Source organism: Phragmites australis, chromosome 23 (assembly GCF_958298935.1).
Source record: "Phragmites australis chromosome 23, lpPhrAust1.1, whole genome shotgun sequence".
Classification (NCBI taxonomy): Eukaryota; Viridiplantae; Streptophyta; class Magnoliopsida; order Poales; family Poaceae; genus Phragmites; species Phragmites australis.
Window position 1 is genome coordinate 10171224 of NC_084943.1, and position 16277 is coordinate 10187500.

General features: G+C 38.9%; 1 protein-coding gene and 1 non-coding gene across 2 annotated transcripts in view; both read right to left on the reverse strand.

Annotated features, from left to right (window-relative positions):
• Nucleotides 1–16052, reverse strand: part of LOC133905972 (maturase K-like) — a 73907-nt gene extending 57855 nt beyond the window's left edge. The window contains exon 1 of the mRNA XM_062347792.1: nucleotides 15173–16052. Within this exon, the coding sequence (XP_062203776.1) occupies nucleotides 15173–16052 (880 nt within the window). The remainder of the gene's footprint in view (nucleotides 1–15172) is intronic.
• Nucleotides 8081–8160, reverse strand: TRNAL-UAG (transfer RNA leucine (anticodon UAG)). Its single transcript has one exon. It is a non-coding gene; the product is annotated as a tRNA-Leu (tRNA).
• Nucleotides 16053–16277: the final 225 nt, after the last annotated feature.

The following is a 16277-nucleotide window of genomic DNA, read 5'->3' on the forward strand; positions in this document are numbered from 1 at the left end:
CAGAAGGTTAGTAATGGCAGGAGGAAAAGAGCTAAATATATCCTCAATTGAAAATAAAGCATCCTTGTATATCACAACATAGCATGACAGCTTATTATCATAAATTTTAGCAAGGCCAGATTTAGTGGCAAGCCAAACACACCCTTTCAATTTAATTCCATCAGACTTAGAACTAGGCGTCATTTTCTCTTTTTTGGGTGGAAAAACATATTTTGCTAGTTGCTGATTTTCAGATTCATGACCATGCTCTCTTTTCTCATTTTCATCTATCTCCTTATCAAATTTTAGAATTTCAGTAATTTTTTTCCTTTATGTGTGAGGGTGTACTTATTGCTTCTACCATGATGTGTCGCATTTGTATCAAACTCCCATGTTCATCCTAATAAAGGGGAACATGTTTGCATGAGCACTACTTGAAAACCAGCAAAATCATGGTACGAACCAATAGAAAAATGCGCACTAGATGTTTGCGTTGACCATCACCTTACCGCTACTGTTGAACCATTGGATATAGTATGGATGAGGATGTAATCTTGTTGGTAAGCCAAGCTTCTTGATCAAATCTGAACTCACCAAATTTTTGCAGCTCTCTCCATCAATAATGACGGTCCTATAATTCTCTGTTGCAGCAACACCCAATACTTCTTTGCTATTGTTGTACATCTCATGTTCATTCTCATCACATGCATGGTTAGCTGCAAGAGCATAATCATTCTCAACATCACTAGCACTTAGATAATCATCGTCTTCTGTTGCAATATACACTTGCTAATTTGGGCAATCCTTCATGATGTGGCACATTCCCTAACAATGGTGGTGTTGGAGCAAGAGATCACCTTGCCCCAACAAGTACGGTGAGAGTTTCTTCTAAGGAGGAGACTCAAGCTTGGAGACAAAGTTTGAGAAGAAGGACACCACAAATGTATCGATAGTAGAAAAATGGGTCAGTCTAAGGGGGAGTATCACAACGTGGTTTAGTTCTTGGGCACCTCTGTGTCCTGCGTGTTGCCTTAAGTGTTCTCCTTGTGACCTCCTCCTTTCCCATATGAACATGACCCCCTATTTATAGGGTGGCACGTAGCTTAGTGTACAAGTTACCACGATGTACACATATCTAGGACCTAGCCGAATTACTAGGCCTTGTCCTGGTTAACTACTTTTTACCCTACATAGAAGATAAAATTTCTACCGTGGTAACTATTGTGGTGCCTGCCCCCTAAGGGGTGAGCTGGTCGCCAATTATGGCCCGACGCCACTCTACCGAGGGTGTCAGGACAACTTTCATCGCACTGGGGTGTCAAGTTGGCTACAGGGGAGTGCCCTTTCTGTCCTGATATTATCTCCGTAGATCGATTGCATCTTTAGGCTTTGGGAGGCCGTATGGGCACCAGAGGGGTGGCCCAAGGGGTCCGCAGCCTCCGGGGTCCAGGCCTCCTACTAAGTGTTCGGAGGCCGAAGGCTCTGGAGGCACTTGCTATAGCTTCAAGTCTATAGAAGGCCACGTACATACCGAAGAGGTGGCCTGAAAGGGTCCGCAGTCTCCGGAAGTCAGGCCTCCTGTTGAGGGTCCGAAGATCGAAGGCTCTAGAGGGATCTTTGATAGCGATCATCAACCATTATCCTCAGGATGGTCTATTTTCCCCAATAGTATCCCATCATTCTCTGGCCCCGACGTTCAGAGGGGTGAGAGGATGTACAGGAAAGCCAACACCAGCCTGGGCTAGTAACAAGAATGCCCGAAGGCAATTCCCTGTCCCTGAGAAGTTTTTTGGCAGGAACCGTGGGCGTTGATGGTTAAGCTCAAGGCTGATGGTGCATTGGAGGTGGCGACATGCCTGAGGGTTTATGCCTAGGTTGGAGGTGCTGCTGGCGTCGAATTAAAAAACCGAAGAGGTATTGGCAGAGGAGGCATGCTCCAGAGCCTATTGGAGTTGGTGTATGTGGTATCGGGACCTGAGGCTGGAGGGGTGTCGGTGGAGGTGATGCACTTCGGGGTCCATGCCGAGGCTGATTTAGATTCTCTGGACTTCTTTGGTGATGGGTCTTCTTGCCATTTGAGTTTGTCAGAGTGGAGGATTACGTGTGGTATCGAGGGACTCCACATGTTCGCTTGTTTGAGGACGGTAGGATGGGATGTGTCAGTGGCGCATTCTGATTGGATAATGCGTGGGTTCATTTAGGGTCTTGTGCCCACACCCCTTGCATGCGCCGAAAGGAGTCTAGGTCATTAATGTGATGGGATGTTTGAGCAAGAAAATGAGGCATTACTGTGTGATGTTGCCATGTGTTGGTGGAATGACCGGGATATGACCACGGGCCCCACGAGATTAATGAGGGATGCCATGGAGAGATGCCGCGTGGTTCCGCTTCATATCCTGGGCATTCTTGGCTGCTTGGCCCGGATATAAAGCTGGGGTCACCCGGGTGGATTTACCATTACCCCACGAGCGAGCACTCAACCTTGACTTTGAATATGGCAACATCTTCTTCCTCATCCTCTTTGGAAATATCGATGATCTCGACTACCTCTACTAGGGTTGGGCCATCTTGGCTACTGGCGGTGGTGCTAGGGGTCATCCCGCTTCCATCCCTACAGCTTGCCACTCTTGCTCAACCCCCAGTTAAGGAGACCATGCCTATCGAGATCATCAATATTTCTGATGATGAAGAGGAGATCGACTAGGATCTCCTGCAAAGGGAGAGCGACGAGGATGAGTAGGCTTTGGTGGGAAGGGAGGAGGCCAGGAAGAAGGGGAGGAGGCCCCAATGGTGGCTCCTTTAGTTTCTTCTTCATCTTTTGGCAGCTCGAGGGCTGGCTACTGCATCAGCTTCCGCAGCGACAGGCCATGGATGAGGTGCATATGCCGCTCCATGTGCGGCCCTTGCTTGGATCCGTAGGATGTGAAGGCGGCCTTCGGGGGTGCTTCGTGGACATCCTTGTCTTGCTGTTCGACTATGGACCTGCTGCGGGTCATAGTTGCCTTTTTGCCACCTTGTACTCTTTGTCCCCTTGGTTTTCTCTTTTGGGGTCTATCTCCTCTGTAACGACCTTTGTACTGTTGCTTCTTTGTACGCGTCCTCCAGATGCAAGTTGTTAATAATATAGTTTAGACCTTGGGGGGCGATTGTATCTCTTTCTGGACCGAAGTATAAGGGGATCCTTCGAGCAGGTGACCGCATGTCTGTGTGCCTTCATGCCACACTTCTTCGTCCCTTCCGTAGGCGATGGCTAGTTTTTCGGATGACCGAGGTACTGAGCCTTCGCATAAGTCATAGCCGGCTTCTTTCCTTCATGGGGAGAGGTAGCCTCGGGAATCTGGTAGTGGTAGACACGTAGTGTAACTAAGGAGGGCAGGGTGAAGCAGTGGCGACCTCGTCGTTCTCGGTCATTGCGTACTCCTCGAGCTCGGCATGGGAAGGGCCTCCTTCCAAATTTGTTCCAGATTTTTGACCCAATGAAGTCCATTTGGAGCCTTTGGGGACAAGCTTCGGAGGTTGTTCGCTACCCTTCGGGTTCTTAGCCTGGCGATGGTGTGTCAGAGGCAAAGACGAAAGCTAGATGCGAGAGGTGGTCCTCGACCCCCTCGGCCCTTAGCCACTGCCTAGCTCCGGAGGTAATCCGTCCGGAGCCTGGCGACAGCGTGTTAGAGGCGAAGCTGAAGGCTAGACGGGAGAGGTGGTCCTCAACCCCTCGGCCCTTGGCTATTCCCCGGCTTTGAAAGTAATCCGTCCAGAGCCTGGTGACTTTGTGTCGGAGGTGAAGCCGAAGGCTAGATGGGAGAGGTGGTCCTTGACCACCTCGGCCTTTAGCTGCTGCCCGACTCCGGAGGTAATCCGTTCAAAACCTAGCGACAGCGTGCCAGAAGTTGCTGCCTCTGCAATGAACAGTTGTGGATTCCATACTATTTACCGTGCCACGCAGAGTGGGCTTTTACTTAATATTAGCATGATCTTCATAAGTGACTTATCAATCATAACTTAGATGAGACTATAGGGTAATGACTTTCTTTTACCATACGTGTTTGGGTCACGTGGGAGGGAAATTTATCCCCCTTTGTTCTGTTAGCTATGCCTGTCAGGGTCTAGTGGGTTTGCACCCCTTTGGTACTGTAACACCCTGATTTTCAAATTTCTCAAATTTCTAAAATTTTCCAAGAGTATTGAATAGCTTCACTAGTAGTATAGGTTTAAAACCTATTTTCTTAATCAATCAATCAATATAGGTTATTATTTTCTGTGCATTGCATGCTAAGTTTTGTTAGGAGCTAGGTAAATGCATTATAATTCTTTTTCCTTTTCTTTCTCTTTGGTGTTTTGAGTGAAAAAGATTTTGAAAAGGTTTTTACAAAACTCAGTAGTGAATAAGTTAAGGATCTTAATGGTTCGAATTCAAAATCTTTGAATTCATCATCTATTCAATCCTTGATCATTGCGAACCCTTTTGTTTAATCCTAAAAAAGAAAAAGAGTCCTTTAGATTAGATACTTTTTTCTTTTTTTAATAAATTGGTATTTGCTTCTGTAATTCCAACTATATCAATAATTTACTCCTATTTATTATATTATTCTGGGAATTTTTTATTTATCGGGATAAACAATATCCCAGGAACCCCAGGAAGGGCGGAAAGTCCTTTTCCTTTTATTTTAGGAATTTTGGGAACATTTCAACAAAGGAGATCTTTCACAGGTCAAACGATACCTAAGACTTAATCCAAAAGGAATTATTAGATTGAATCTATTTGCATTAAAAAAATTGCATTAAAAAAACCGATCAAAAAAGGGCAAGCGAAGTAAGTGATCGAAAAACTTTCTTCTTTGTTCGTCGTATCTATAAGAGGAGAGCATATGAAAAATGTAACCCATTCTTTCGTTTTTTTAGCTCACTGGCCATTCACTGGGAGTTTTGGGCTTAATACCGATATTTTAGCAACAAATCTAATAAATCTAACTGTAGTGGTTGGTGTATTGATTTTTTTTGGAAAGGGAGTGTGTGCGAGTTGTCTATTTCAAGAATAGATTGGATCTATCCGGCTGCACTTTAGAATATTTTTTATTTTTGGATAAAGATAAATAAGAAAAGGTGCACAATCTCGATGAATTACTTCTGAATAACTTCAGAAATCATATGGAAGAACCATAGCATTTCGCGACTCATTGGTAAATTTACTTTGATTCTCTATAGACCAATAATGTGAGACCATTAACACGGTTAAAGCTAAACTGCTTGAAGTCCAGGCAAAAAGGGGTACTCTTTCTACAACTATATTAGTATTAGTATCGAAATGCTTTAAATGGGAAATATCTAGTGTAGAATTTATCTGATATAGAACACTCATATCGATAAAATGGTTTGAACTATTTACTAGAAGGGCACCCTGCCCTTTTTCCAATGCCGAATCGACGACCTATGTATAAAAAAAAAGAGAAATTTTTTAGATTTGAAGAAAAATAAAAGGAATTCTATCCATATTCATTTTCCATTTATTTAGTTAGTTTTTCTTAATGAAATTGAAATTATTAACTAATAGAGCAAACACAAATAAAGAAACAACTTTGCTGACCATGATAGATTTTTATCTAGTCAGAAGAGTCCTCTTAATATTTATCTAGTCTTATATAAATTTGGTATATTGAAATACAAACAGAAAAGAGAGGATAGAGGATAGGCTCATTACATAAAAAAAAGATATGGAAATAGCCATAATACATAGCAAAAAAGAAAAAAAGGAGCGTGAGAGCCAAATGAATCGAAAGATTCATGTTTGGTTCGGGAAGAGATCATAAAAGTTGTAAACTTAATAGCAAGATAATCTACTTTCATTAAAAGATTTATTAGATAATCGAAAACAGAGGATCTTAAGTACTATTCGAAACTCGGAAGAATTGCGTAGAGGGACCCTTGAACAACTCGAGAAAGCTCGGCTTCGATTACAGAAAGTCGAACTAGAAGCAGATGAGTATCGAATGAATGGATACTCTGAGATAGAACGAGGAAAAGAAAATTTGATTAATGCTACTTCTATTAGTTTGGAACAATTAGAAAAGTCTAAAAATGAAACCCTTTATTTTGAAAAACAAAGGGCGATGAATCAGGTCTGACAACGGGTTTTTCAACAAGCCGTACAAGGAGGTCTAGGAACTTTGAATAGTTGTTTGAATACCGAGTTACATTTTCCGTACGATTCGTGCTAGTATTGGCATTCTCGGGGCCATGGAATGGAATAGATAATTAAATTTATTAGGCCTTGAACTTCTACTTTCATTTAGAATAGTTCAAGTGGGGGATGGGATTGCTCGTATTATAGGTCTTGGTGAAATAATGTCAGGTGAATTAGTCGAATTTGCAGAAGGGACTAGAGGTATTGCTCTGAATTTGGAATCCAAAAATGTTGGGATTGTATTAATGGGCGATGGGTTGATGATACAAGAGGGAAGTTTTGTAAAAGCAACAGGAAGAATTGCTCAGATACCCGTGAGTGAGGCTTACTTGGGTCGTGTTATAAATGCTCTCGCTAAATCTATTGATGGGAGAGGCGAAATTGTCGCTTCGGAATCTCTCTTAATTGAATCTCCTGCTCCGGGTATAATTTCCAGGCGTTCTGTATATGAACCCCTTCAAACAGGGCTTATTGCTATCGATTCGATGATCCCGATAGGGCGCGGTCAGCGAGAGTTAATTATTGGGGACAGACAGACTGGCAAAATAGCAGTAGCCACAGATACAATTCTCAATCAAAAAAGGGCAAAATGTAATATGTGTTTATGTAGCTATCGGTTTTGTTCTCTCGCTATCCGTTGACAGGGTAGAGGCTCTCTTATCCAATTATTATCCTAAATAGGATTTTCTTTTTTTTAACTAATCCGCTCCATATTCCATAGTTGAAAAGCCAAAAAATTTAGAAAAAGTAAAAAAGTCTAATTAGATCTATCTCAAACTTTTGAGAACCCTTTGAAAAGACGTTCAAGGGGTTCTCAAATCAAACAAAAATGGAAAAAAACCTTCATTTTATTAAATGAAAGTTTTATGTTATGTAATCATTTAGATGATAATGTAAATGAACCATAACTATGTAAAACCTATTCCTAACAGATTGATACCAAAATAGCAGATCCAAATTATAAGAAATCCTATCGAAGCTACAAGTGCTGAATTCGTACCCTTCCAATATGGATTTGTTCTACTATGTAAATAAATTGCAAATATGGTCCAGGTAACAAATGCCCAAGTTTCCTTAGGATCCCAATTCCAATAGGATCCCCACGCCTCATTAGCCCATACTGCTCCACAAAGAATACCTATGGTTAAAAGGGTAAACCCTAGACTAATGACACGATAACTCCAAGAATCCAAACACCCAGTTAATTGATATTTGTAATAATTTGGAAATGCAGGAAAAGAGGTGTTTTTTAAAGCACTTCTTTTTGCATAGAAATATTCAATCTCACTAAAGAAAAATGTTTTAAGTAAAACATTTTTTTATAATTTGAAAAGAAATCGAAATTGTTTTGAAATGTAATGATTAGAAGGGCGGCGGATAATAAGGATCCACACAAAAGAGTTGCATAGCTTGGTAACATCATACTGACGTGCATCATTAACCACTGAGATTGTAGAGCAGGTACTAATATTATAGATTGATGCATTTCAGTTAAAAGACCCGACGTGGCAAAGCCTTGCGTTAAAATAGTACTTGGCGTAGTTATTGTGCTTAAATCATTTTTAGAGTTCCGTATCTTAGGAATAGTATGAAGAATATACAGAGCCCATGAAAGGAATATCAATGACTCATATAAATTACTTACTGGAAAATGTCCCGAAGAAATCCAACGAGAAACTAACAATCCTGTTATAGAGAAAAAAGTAGCTATCATTCCTTTTTCTAACGAATCATGTAATCCCTTAAGTTCACGAACTAATAGGGTTATCAAATGAATCATAATCACAATTGAAATGGTTGAGAAAGAGATATGAGTTAGTATATGTTCTAAAGTTGCAAATAGCATAAGGAGAAGGTCCCATTACAAAATTGGAAATTTTGAATGGAATCCATTTTCTAATCTATTGTATTCTTTTTCGAGAATGCCGCCACTCGGACTCGAACCGAGATGCTTGAGCACTGCTTCCTAAGAGCAGCGTGTCTACCAATTTCACCATGGCGGCTAACTTGAAATAATAGTTAACTTAAAAGAATAATAGTTATTTTCTCACGAATCGTCGAGATTGGGAGAGTCCATAGAATTTAGGAACATCAGAATTTCATCAATAAATACAAAGAATTTTGTATTTTAGAAAAATTTCTAGAATGAAAGCCTTTACGCTCTTATTAATACGATTTACCAGTCCTAAACCAATTTATTTGTGAATTTTGGATAAGATAGGTAGAGGTTGTAAGTCCTATTGCAAGGAGGGGATCTTGTACAAAATAGACTTCTAAGTAATAACCTCATAGATCCTATACCTATCTATATAAAGAGGCAATTGTGTCAGGAAGCGGGTTTTTCTTTTGCCAAACGGTACTTCGAACTTGGAACGAGCATGAAGAGATTAACGAGACCTCTTTCTCTTTTGAGTTTTTCTAGCGGACTAGTCGCGCAAGATCTTTGGTCTTCCCCCGGAACCGATGAAAAAGTGGGGACTCGCTCAGAATGATTCTTCTCTATCTATAGTTCATGGCCTATTAGAAATAGAAGGTGCTCTGGTGCAATCCTTACCGACAGAAAAAGATTGCAGTCGGGTTGATAATAATCGAGTGCCATTACTTCGTCGGTCCGAACCAAGGAATCTGTTAGAAATGTTTTGAAATGGATATTGTTCTCTCTTTGATCAGGGATTGCTACATAAAATGGGTAAGTCACCAATCGAATCCCTTTGACAAATCGGGTGTCATATTAGATATCATATTCTATATATATAGATATATTAAGAGACATATAGAATTTTTGGTTGGGAAATTCGAATGAATCATTGAGTGAAAAAGGAGCAAAGAATGACAAAAGACGAGACTCTACTAGTCTTCACTCTTGTGGTTTCCTCGGTTTCTGTTTTCTTATTCGGGATCTTGCTATTCATGGTTCTCATCTCTGCAACTCGCGATTTTCGTGAGAGAACTAAATCCAAGTTGGTGAAGATCATGATAAGCTTCCCTGGATCTGGGAAGTTTCTCTTTCATGGTATTGGGATCGTTTGGTCGATTTCCTTGATCGCTACTTATGGGCGTGTGCTCAAAGGATACAAACAGGGATTCGCAAACAAAAAGGGGAATTCGTAGTCACTTTTTCCTGTCGCGTAAAAAAAGGCTTTACGAGAGAGCAATAGAGGTTGGGATACATCTATCTCTTCTGAGCAACCTCTTTTGGATTCTTAAGACCACCCTTGCAGTAGGATACCGTTTGCTTTAGGTTCTTTATTATCTCCTTCGAGGGGTTTTTAGGATCGTTCAGGCTATATTTATTTAGTCTATTTTGGCTTTTACTGTCTACTTTTCTCAGGGAGATGGTTAAGTACCTCAGAAGATAGAGGAGAGCGCTATGCACGGATTTCCGGAATACTTCTACAGGGAATGCTCATTCAATGAGCATTCTCCATATTATGCCTTGAAGAGGACTCGAACCTCCACTCTCTTTAACACGAGATTTTGAGTCTTGCGTGTCTACCATTTCACCACCAAGGCATCTTGAAAGTGAATCGTATTCCATGAATATGATATCTATCGAATGTGATATATGGAATATATGACAAAGGTGGAGTCTTGGAGTATTTCGATCGATCGGTCATATAGGCCTGAGTCAGACATCAAATAGCTTCGATTTGCATTATCCGTAGGACTTCTTATATGTATCAAAATCGATATCAAAATCAAAAAGATGTACAATCCAATTTCTCGATTCAATAGAAGCCCAAAGAGGTGCTTATGGTACCCAAATAGGGATAGGATAGATATGTCAAAAGCAGGTCTGATTTAAAAAACCTCGTGAATTAACTTGGGTCATAGGTGTGGTTTTGGCTGGATTGACTGCATCATTTGGTGTAACTGGTTATTCTTTGCCTTGGGATCAAATTGGTTATTGGGCAATCAATATTGTGACAGGTGTACCTGAAGCGATTCCGGTAATAGGATTCCCTTTAGTGGAGTTATTACGTGGAAGTGCTAGTGTGGGCCAATCCACTTTGACTCATTTTTATAGTTTACATACCTTTGTACTGCCTCTGCTTACTGCCGTATTTATGTTAATGCACTTTCCAATGATACGTAAGCAAGGTATTTCAGGTCCTTTATAGGGAAGGCATATCATAGAGAATTCTAATTTTCATATATCATATCGGGTAGGTTGTGGTATTTCATTGCTACAAACATGGGTTATTGTAAAATAAGACATGTCATTTGGATACTTCTCTTCAACTCTGAAGTATTTTGATACAAATAGTTGAAGTGAATTTTACGAAAGAAAATAAGGCGGATTATGGGAGTGTGTGACTTGAATTATTGATTTGGCCATGCATATAGAGAATTGGATCTGCCACATTCGAATTTACGACAAAAGGCGTCTCCGCATCCAATCAACATGTAAGTCCCTTATCTAGGAAGGATAGGCTGGTTCACTCGAGGAGAATATTTTCTATGATCATACCCCAACCATGTCATCCATGAACAGGCTCTGTAAGATCCCGTATAGTATAAATGGAATAAGTCATGTGATATGATCCAATTCTATATTTATTACACTTACTTTTTATTATATTATGGAAATGCATTCATTTTCTTTGCATCGATTTCGATCCGCAATACTATCGGAGTAAAAGAAGGGATCTAAGGAAGAAGGTAGGCTAAACTTTTTGATTTTTTATTAGTAACAAGTAAATACTTTGTTTGGACGTAAGAAACTTGCGATATTGAGGGGATAAACACCAACTAATCAAGAGACAATCCACAAAGCAATTGATCATGATCAAATTTGTAAGCCCACTTGGATATTGAGCATTTACGCATAAGAATAGGATTCTTTTCAATGAGTAGTTATAGGCGCAACTTCACCTATTCTATTGTGGAACCTCCACAGTATTATTTCTTTCATTCTTGCTCGAGCCAGATGATGAAAAATTCTCATGTCCGGTTCCTTTGGGGGATGGATCCTAAAGAATTCACCTATCCCAATAACAAAGAAACCTGACTTAAATGATCCTGTGTTAAGAGCAACATTAGCTAAAGGGATGGGACATAATTATTATGGGGAACCCACGTGGCCCAACGATCTTTTATACATTTTTCCAGTTGTAATTCTAGGTACTATTGCATGTAATGTAGGTTTAGTGGTTCTCGAGCCGTCAATAATGGTTTCTGTGCCAACGGGCTTATTGACAGTACCCTTTCTAGAGAATGTCAATAAATTCCGAAATCCATTTCATCGCCCAGTAGCTACGACCATTTTTTTAATCGGTACTGTAGTAGCTCTTTGGTTAGGTATTGGAGCAACATTACCCATTGATAAATCCTTAACTTTAGGTCTTTTTTAGGGATTTTTTGGGTTGATTCATTCAACCGTGAAGTCCCCCGCATGGGTATCTAGGAAATAGTTACTTCCAAGTGAATCTTCCCTAGATACCTAAAATCTATTTTATTATGATCCATTTCGCGAAAATATAGATTGTGCCTAAGATGCAAAATTGTTTTCTTTTTTTCTTTTTATTCTAACTCGAATTTTTATTCCAACTCGCAAAAGAAGAAGAGGAAAAAATTGCAATGGATTTAAAGCGAGAACTTGTTCTTAGGTAAATCAATTGGAAGATGCTTCTCTAGAGTGTCCCATAGAAGTTTTCCATCTTCCATACGAAAACTGTCAATTCTCATAAGATCTTCAGTCTTACTCAAAAGGTCCAATAGTGTATGTATATGGGCCCTTTTGAGACAATTATACGTTCTAGAAGGCAATTCTAATTGATCAATAAAAATATAATTCAATGGAATTCCTTTTTTGTTTTTCTTTAGATTAGTGAATCTTTTTTGAAAGGTTAAAAGGGGTGGAGTAAACCTGTTCTTATTTTCTTCGAAACTAGTGCCTCTTCCTCTGCGTGTAGAAAAGGAAGAAATGCGCTTCTTTAGGGGTTAAACTTCCATTCGTCCATATTTCTAGAAAAAGTATCTCGTGTTTTTCATTTCCATTCCCACAAGAAAAAAAATACTATAATTCACATTTTGAACAGGCATGGATATAGCATCTATAGGATAACTTCCATCTTGAGAGTTCTTTCTGAGTTCCGTATGATATCCGTGATCTCTCTTGATCTGTAACTCAATACAGAAATCAATGGGCTCTCTCAAGTTAGCTATAGGTTGTGTCGTATCAACGATTTCTACGGAAGGCGGTAAGATTATATCTTGAGCGGTTATATATCTAGGACCTTTGACACAAATTGATGCGTCTCTAACTCCATAGAGATTACTTCTCAATACAATTTCTTTCAAATTTAGTAAAATTTCTTGTATGGATTCTTCAATACCTACTATTGTAGAATATTCGTGTGGCACGTTCCAAAATTTTGCACGTGTGATACATGTCCCTTCTATTTCTCCAAGTAAAGCTCTTCGCAAGGCAATACCGACAGTATCCGCTTGACCTTTTCTAAGCGGGGACAGAATGAAACGACCATAATAAAGACGTTTACTATCTACTCTTGATTCAACACACTTCCACTGTAATGTTTGGGTGGATCCTGTTACCTCCTCTTGAACCATAATAGACTAGTATTATTATTTGATCATTGAATCGTTTATTTCTCTTGAAAGCGGTTTAATTCTTTTACAGACGTCTTTTTTTAGGAGTTCGACATCCATTATGCGGCATAGGTGTTACATCGCGTATACAACTTAACCGTACACCACTTTTAGCAATGGCTCGTAATGCGGCATCTCTTCCGCTACCAACACCTTTTACCATAACTTCTGCTCGCTGCAAACCCACTGTACAAATAGCATCTGCTGCTGTTCTTTGACCAGCATAGGGTGATGCTTTTCTTGAGCTTTTGAATCCACAAGTACTTGAGGAGGACCAGAAAACCACCCGACCTTGCGGGTTTGTAACAGTTATAATGGTATTGTTGAAACTGGCTTGAACATGAATAACCCCTTTCGTTATTCTACGTGCACTCTTCCGTAAACTAAAACGGGCATTCCTACGCAAACCAATACGCACTCTCTTACGTGAACCTATTTTTGGTGTAGCTTTTGTCATATTTTATTATCTCATAAATATGAGTTAGAAACAACAAAAAGAAAAAAAGATACAAAGATATCCGTTTCAGAGTAAAATATATCTTTTACTTTAATTTTTTTATTTGGAATTTGGACATTTTTGCGGGTACTTTTTTTTACTTTTTAGAAAGGAAAGCCCATTTTTTGAAAGATTACCCCTGTCTTTGTTTATGCTTCAGATTGGAACAAATGACTCTAATACATCCACGCCTACGAATCAGTCAACATTTTGTACAAATTTTACGAACGGAAGCTCTTATTTTCATATTTAGGTATTCCTTTCTTAAACTATGAATCTACTCTTTGAGAAAAAATAAGTCTCTTCACTTAAATTTGGAAACTTGGAATTTATTACCATAGAAAAACCTAATCCTTTGAATCTTTGGTATCCTTCAAATCTTCAGTAAACTTCGAGTCCTCGGTACGCTTCGAATCCTTATGGGGAAGTCTATAAATTATACGTCCCTTGCTTGAATCATAACGACTTACTTCAATTTTGACCCTATCCCCCATCAGTATTCGTATAGAACTGGATCGGATCTTTCCTAAAATATAGCCTAGGATGATGGTGTCATTCTCTAGGCAAACGCGGAACATTTCGTTGGGTAGGGCTTCCGTAACTAAACCTTCGAAAGTGACTTTTGCTTCTCTCGGGTTTTTTTCTCTCCTATTTTTTTCTGTCATATTTTTTTCTCCTATTTTTCCATTTAAATTTCTAAAATAGGAAGTTCGAGATATAATTCGTGTACTATAGGCGAGGCCATTACCATATATAACATAAGACTTCTCCCCCAATTCTGTTTAGTCGAGCTTCTCGATCTGTCATTATACCTTGAGAAGTAGAAAGAATAGCAATTCCCATTCTGCCCAAAACCTTAGGAAGTCCGCCCAAAACCCAATGTCGTAGGTTCAAATCCTACAGAGCGTGATTCCATCTATCTTATGTCGAAACAGAGTAAAATAACTTAAAAAAACAAAGTAGAATTGCAACTCCAATTTGACCTCCTCTCTGGTTTGGAGGAGGTCAATCAAAAATGAAATATTACTCAATCAAAGATCCAACTGATCCCCACACCTGTATTGCAAATACGCAGTCACAAATAATCCCGCTAAAGTAATAGGAATTAGGCCTAAGACGATTCCAAATAGAAAAACTTCAATCATTTCGATTTGTTCAAGGGAATAAAAAAAGAGGTACGATCTATCTCTAAATAATAGTCTAAATTATCCACGATTCTCAATGACCAAGAAAAGAATTGGTAATTAGTGTGGAAAAGAGTCGTAGAATACCAGGAATCCAAAAGAAAGATTTTTCTTTTCTGACTTATTCATTCAATTCATTTCAAATAAGACGTATCTTGTTCAAGCCAATAAATAGAGCTGGGGTTATAGTTAAAGCAACCAGTAGAAAACCAAAATAACTAGTTATAGTAAGCATGAAGGGGTTAAATTCCATTTATTTTTTTACTACACTACATATGTTGGTAAAGCACTTACCTAAGTTATGGAAAATTCATAATTCATCGGTTATTTTAGATAATACTAAAAAACAAGATAGAGTGAGATACAGAAGTGTAAAAGAAAATTGATTCATCAGATGGGACATGAGTCCCTAATTCCAAATCAAGAGATTTGTTGTGGAATCTATCAGTTAAGTAAAGTAATAATATTAAGAACTAGATCATCTAACCCCATTGAAAAATGAAATTGGATTTTCGGGGGAATTTTGGAATAAAATATAAATAAAGAATGGAATTTGAAAAAAGTGCTTTCTATTTCAGATTATTTCTTTTTCAATAGGATTTAATCCTCTTTTTGGAGCAAACGGTCGAATATTCCCCTATTCCTTCTTATTTTAACTCATTGTATTCCATATGGAATAAGAGGAGAAGAAAAGCATTCCATGACCCCCGAAGGGCCCCCTACGCTCACTGTGTGATCCATGGAAAGAAAAGTGAGTTGTTTTGGTGAACATCAAAGAAAAAACTTGCTCTTCTTCCGTAAAAAATTCTTCTAAAAATACCGAACCCAATCGTTGCATAAAAGTTCGTACCGTACTTTTATGTTTACGAGCTAAAGTTCTAGCACATGAAAGTCGAAGTATATATTTTAGTCGATACAAAGTCCGTTTTTTCGACGATCCACTATGATAATGGAAAAGATTTCTACATATCCGACCAAAGCGATCAAGAATATCCCAATATGATAAATCGGTCCAAACGGGTTTACTAATAGGATGCCCCGATCCAGTACAAAATTGAGCTTTTGATAAGGATCCAATGAGGGGAGTAGCGGGGACTATAGTATTGAAATTTTTCATTCGAGTATCTATTAGAAAAGAATTCTCCAGTATTTGATTCCTTACTAACAAGGTATTTATTGGTACACTTGAAAGGTACCCCAGAAAATCGAAGCAAGAGTTTGTTAATTGGTTTATACGGATCCTTTGCGGTTGAGTCCAAAAAGAGAAAAAATATTGCGAGAAATTGACAAGGTAAGATTTCCATTTCTTCTTCAAAAGAAGAGTTCCTTTTGATGCAAGAATTGCCTTTCCTTGATATCGAGCATAATGCATAAGAGGATCCATAAAGAACCATATGGTTTTCTGAAAAAACCCTGGGTACATTACCCCAAAATGTTCCATCTTCCTAGAAAAGTGGATTCGTTCCAGAAAGGTTCCAGAAGATGTTAATCGTAAGCAAGAAGATTGTTTACGAAGAAACAACAAGAAAAAATCATATTCTGATACATAAGAGTTATATAGGAATCGAAATAATCTTTTATTTTCTTTTTTCAAACAATCCATAATGAAATTGGCTGATATCATTTTTCCAGCCTAATTATGCTGCGTTGTTTCAGGCCCTAAATAAACGTGGATACTTAAAAAATCTTTTGGGCAGGCGGATTCGCATCTCTTACAACCCACACAATCTTCGGTTCTCGGCGCAGAAGCAATTTTCTTGGCTTTACATCCATCCCAAGGTATCATTTATAATACATCTGTTGGACAAGCTCGTACACATTGAGTGCA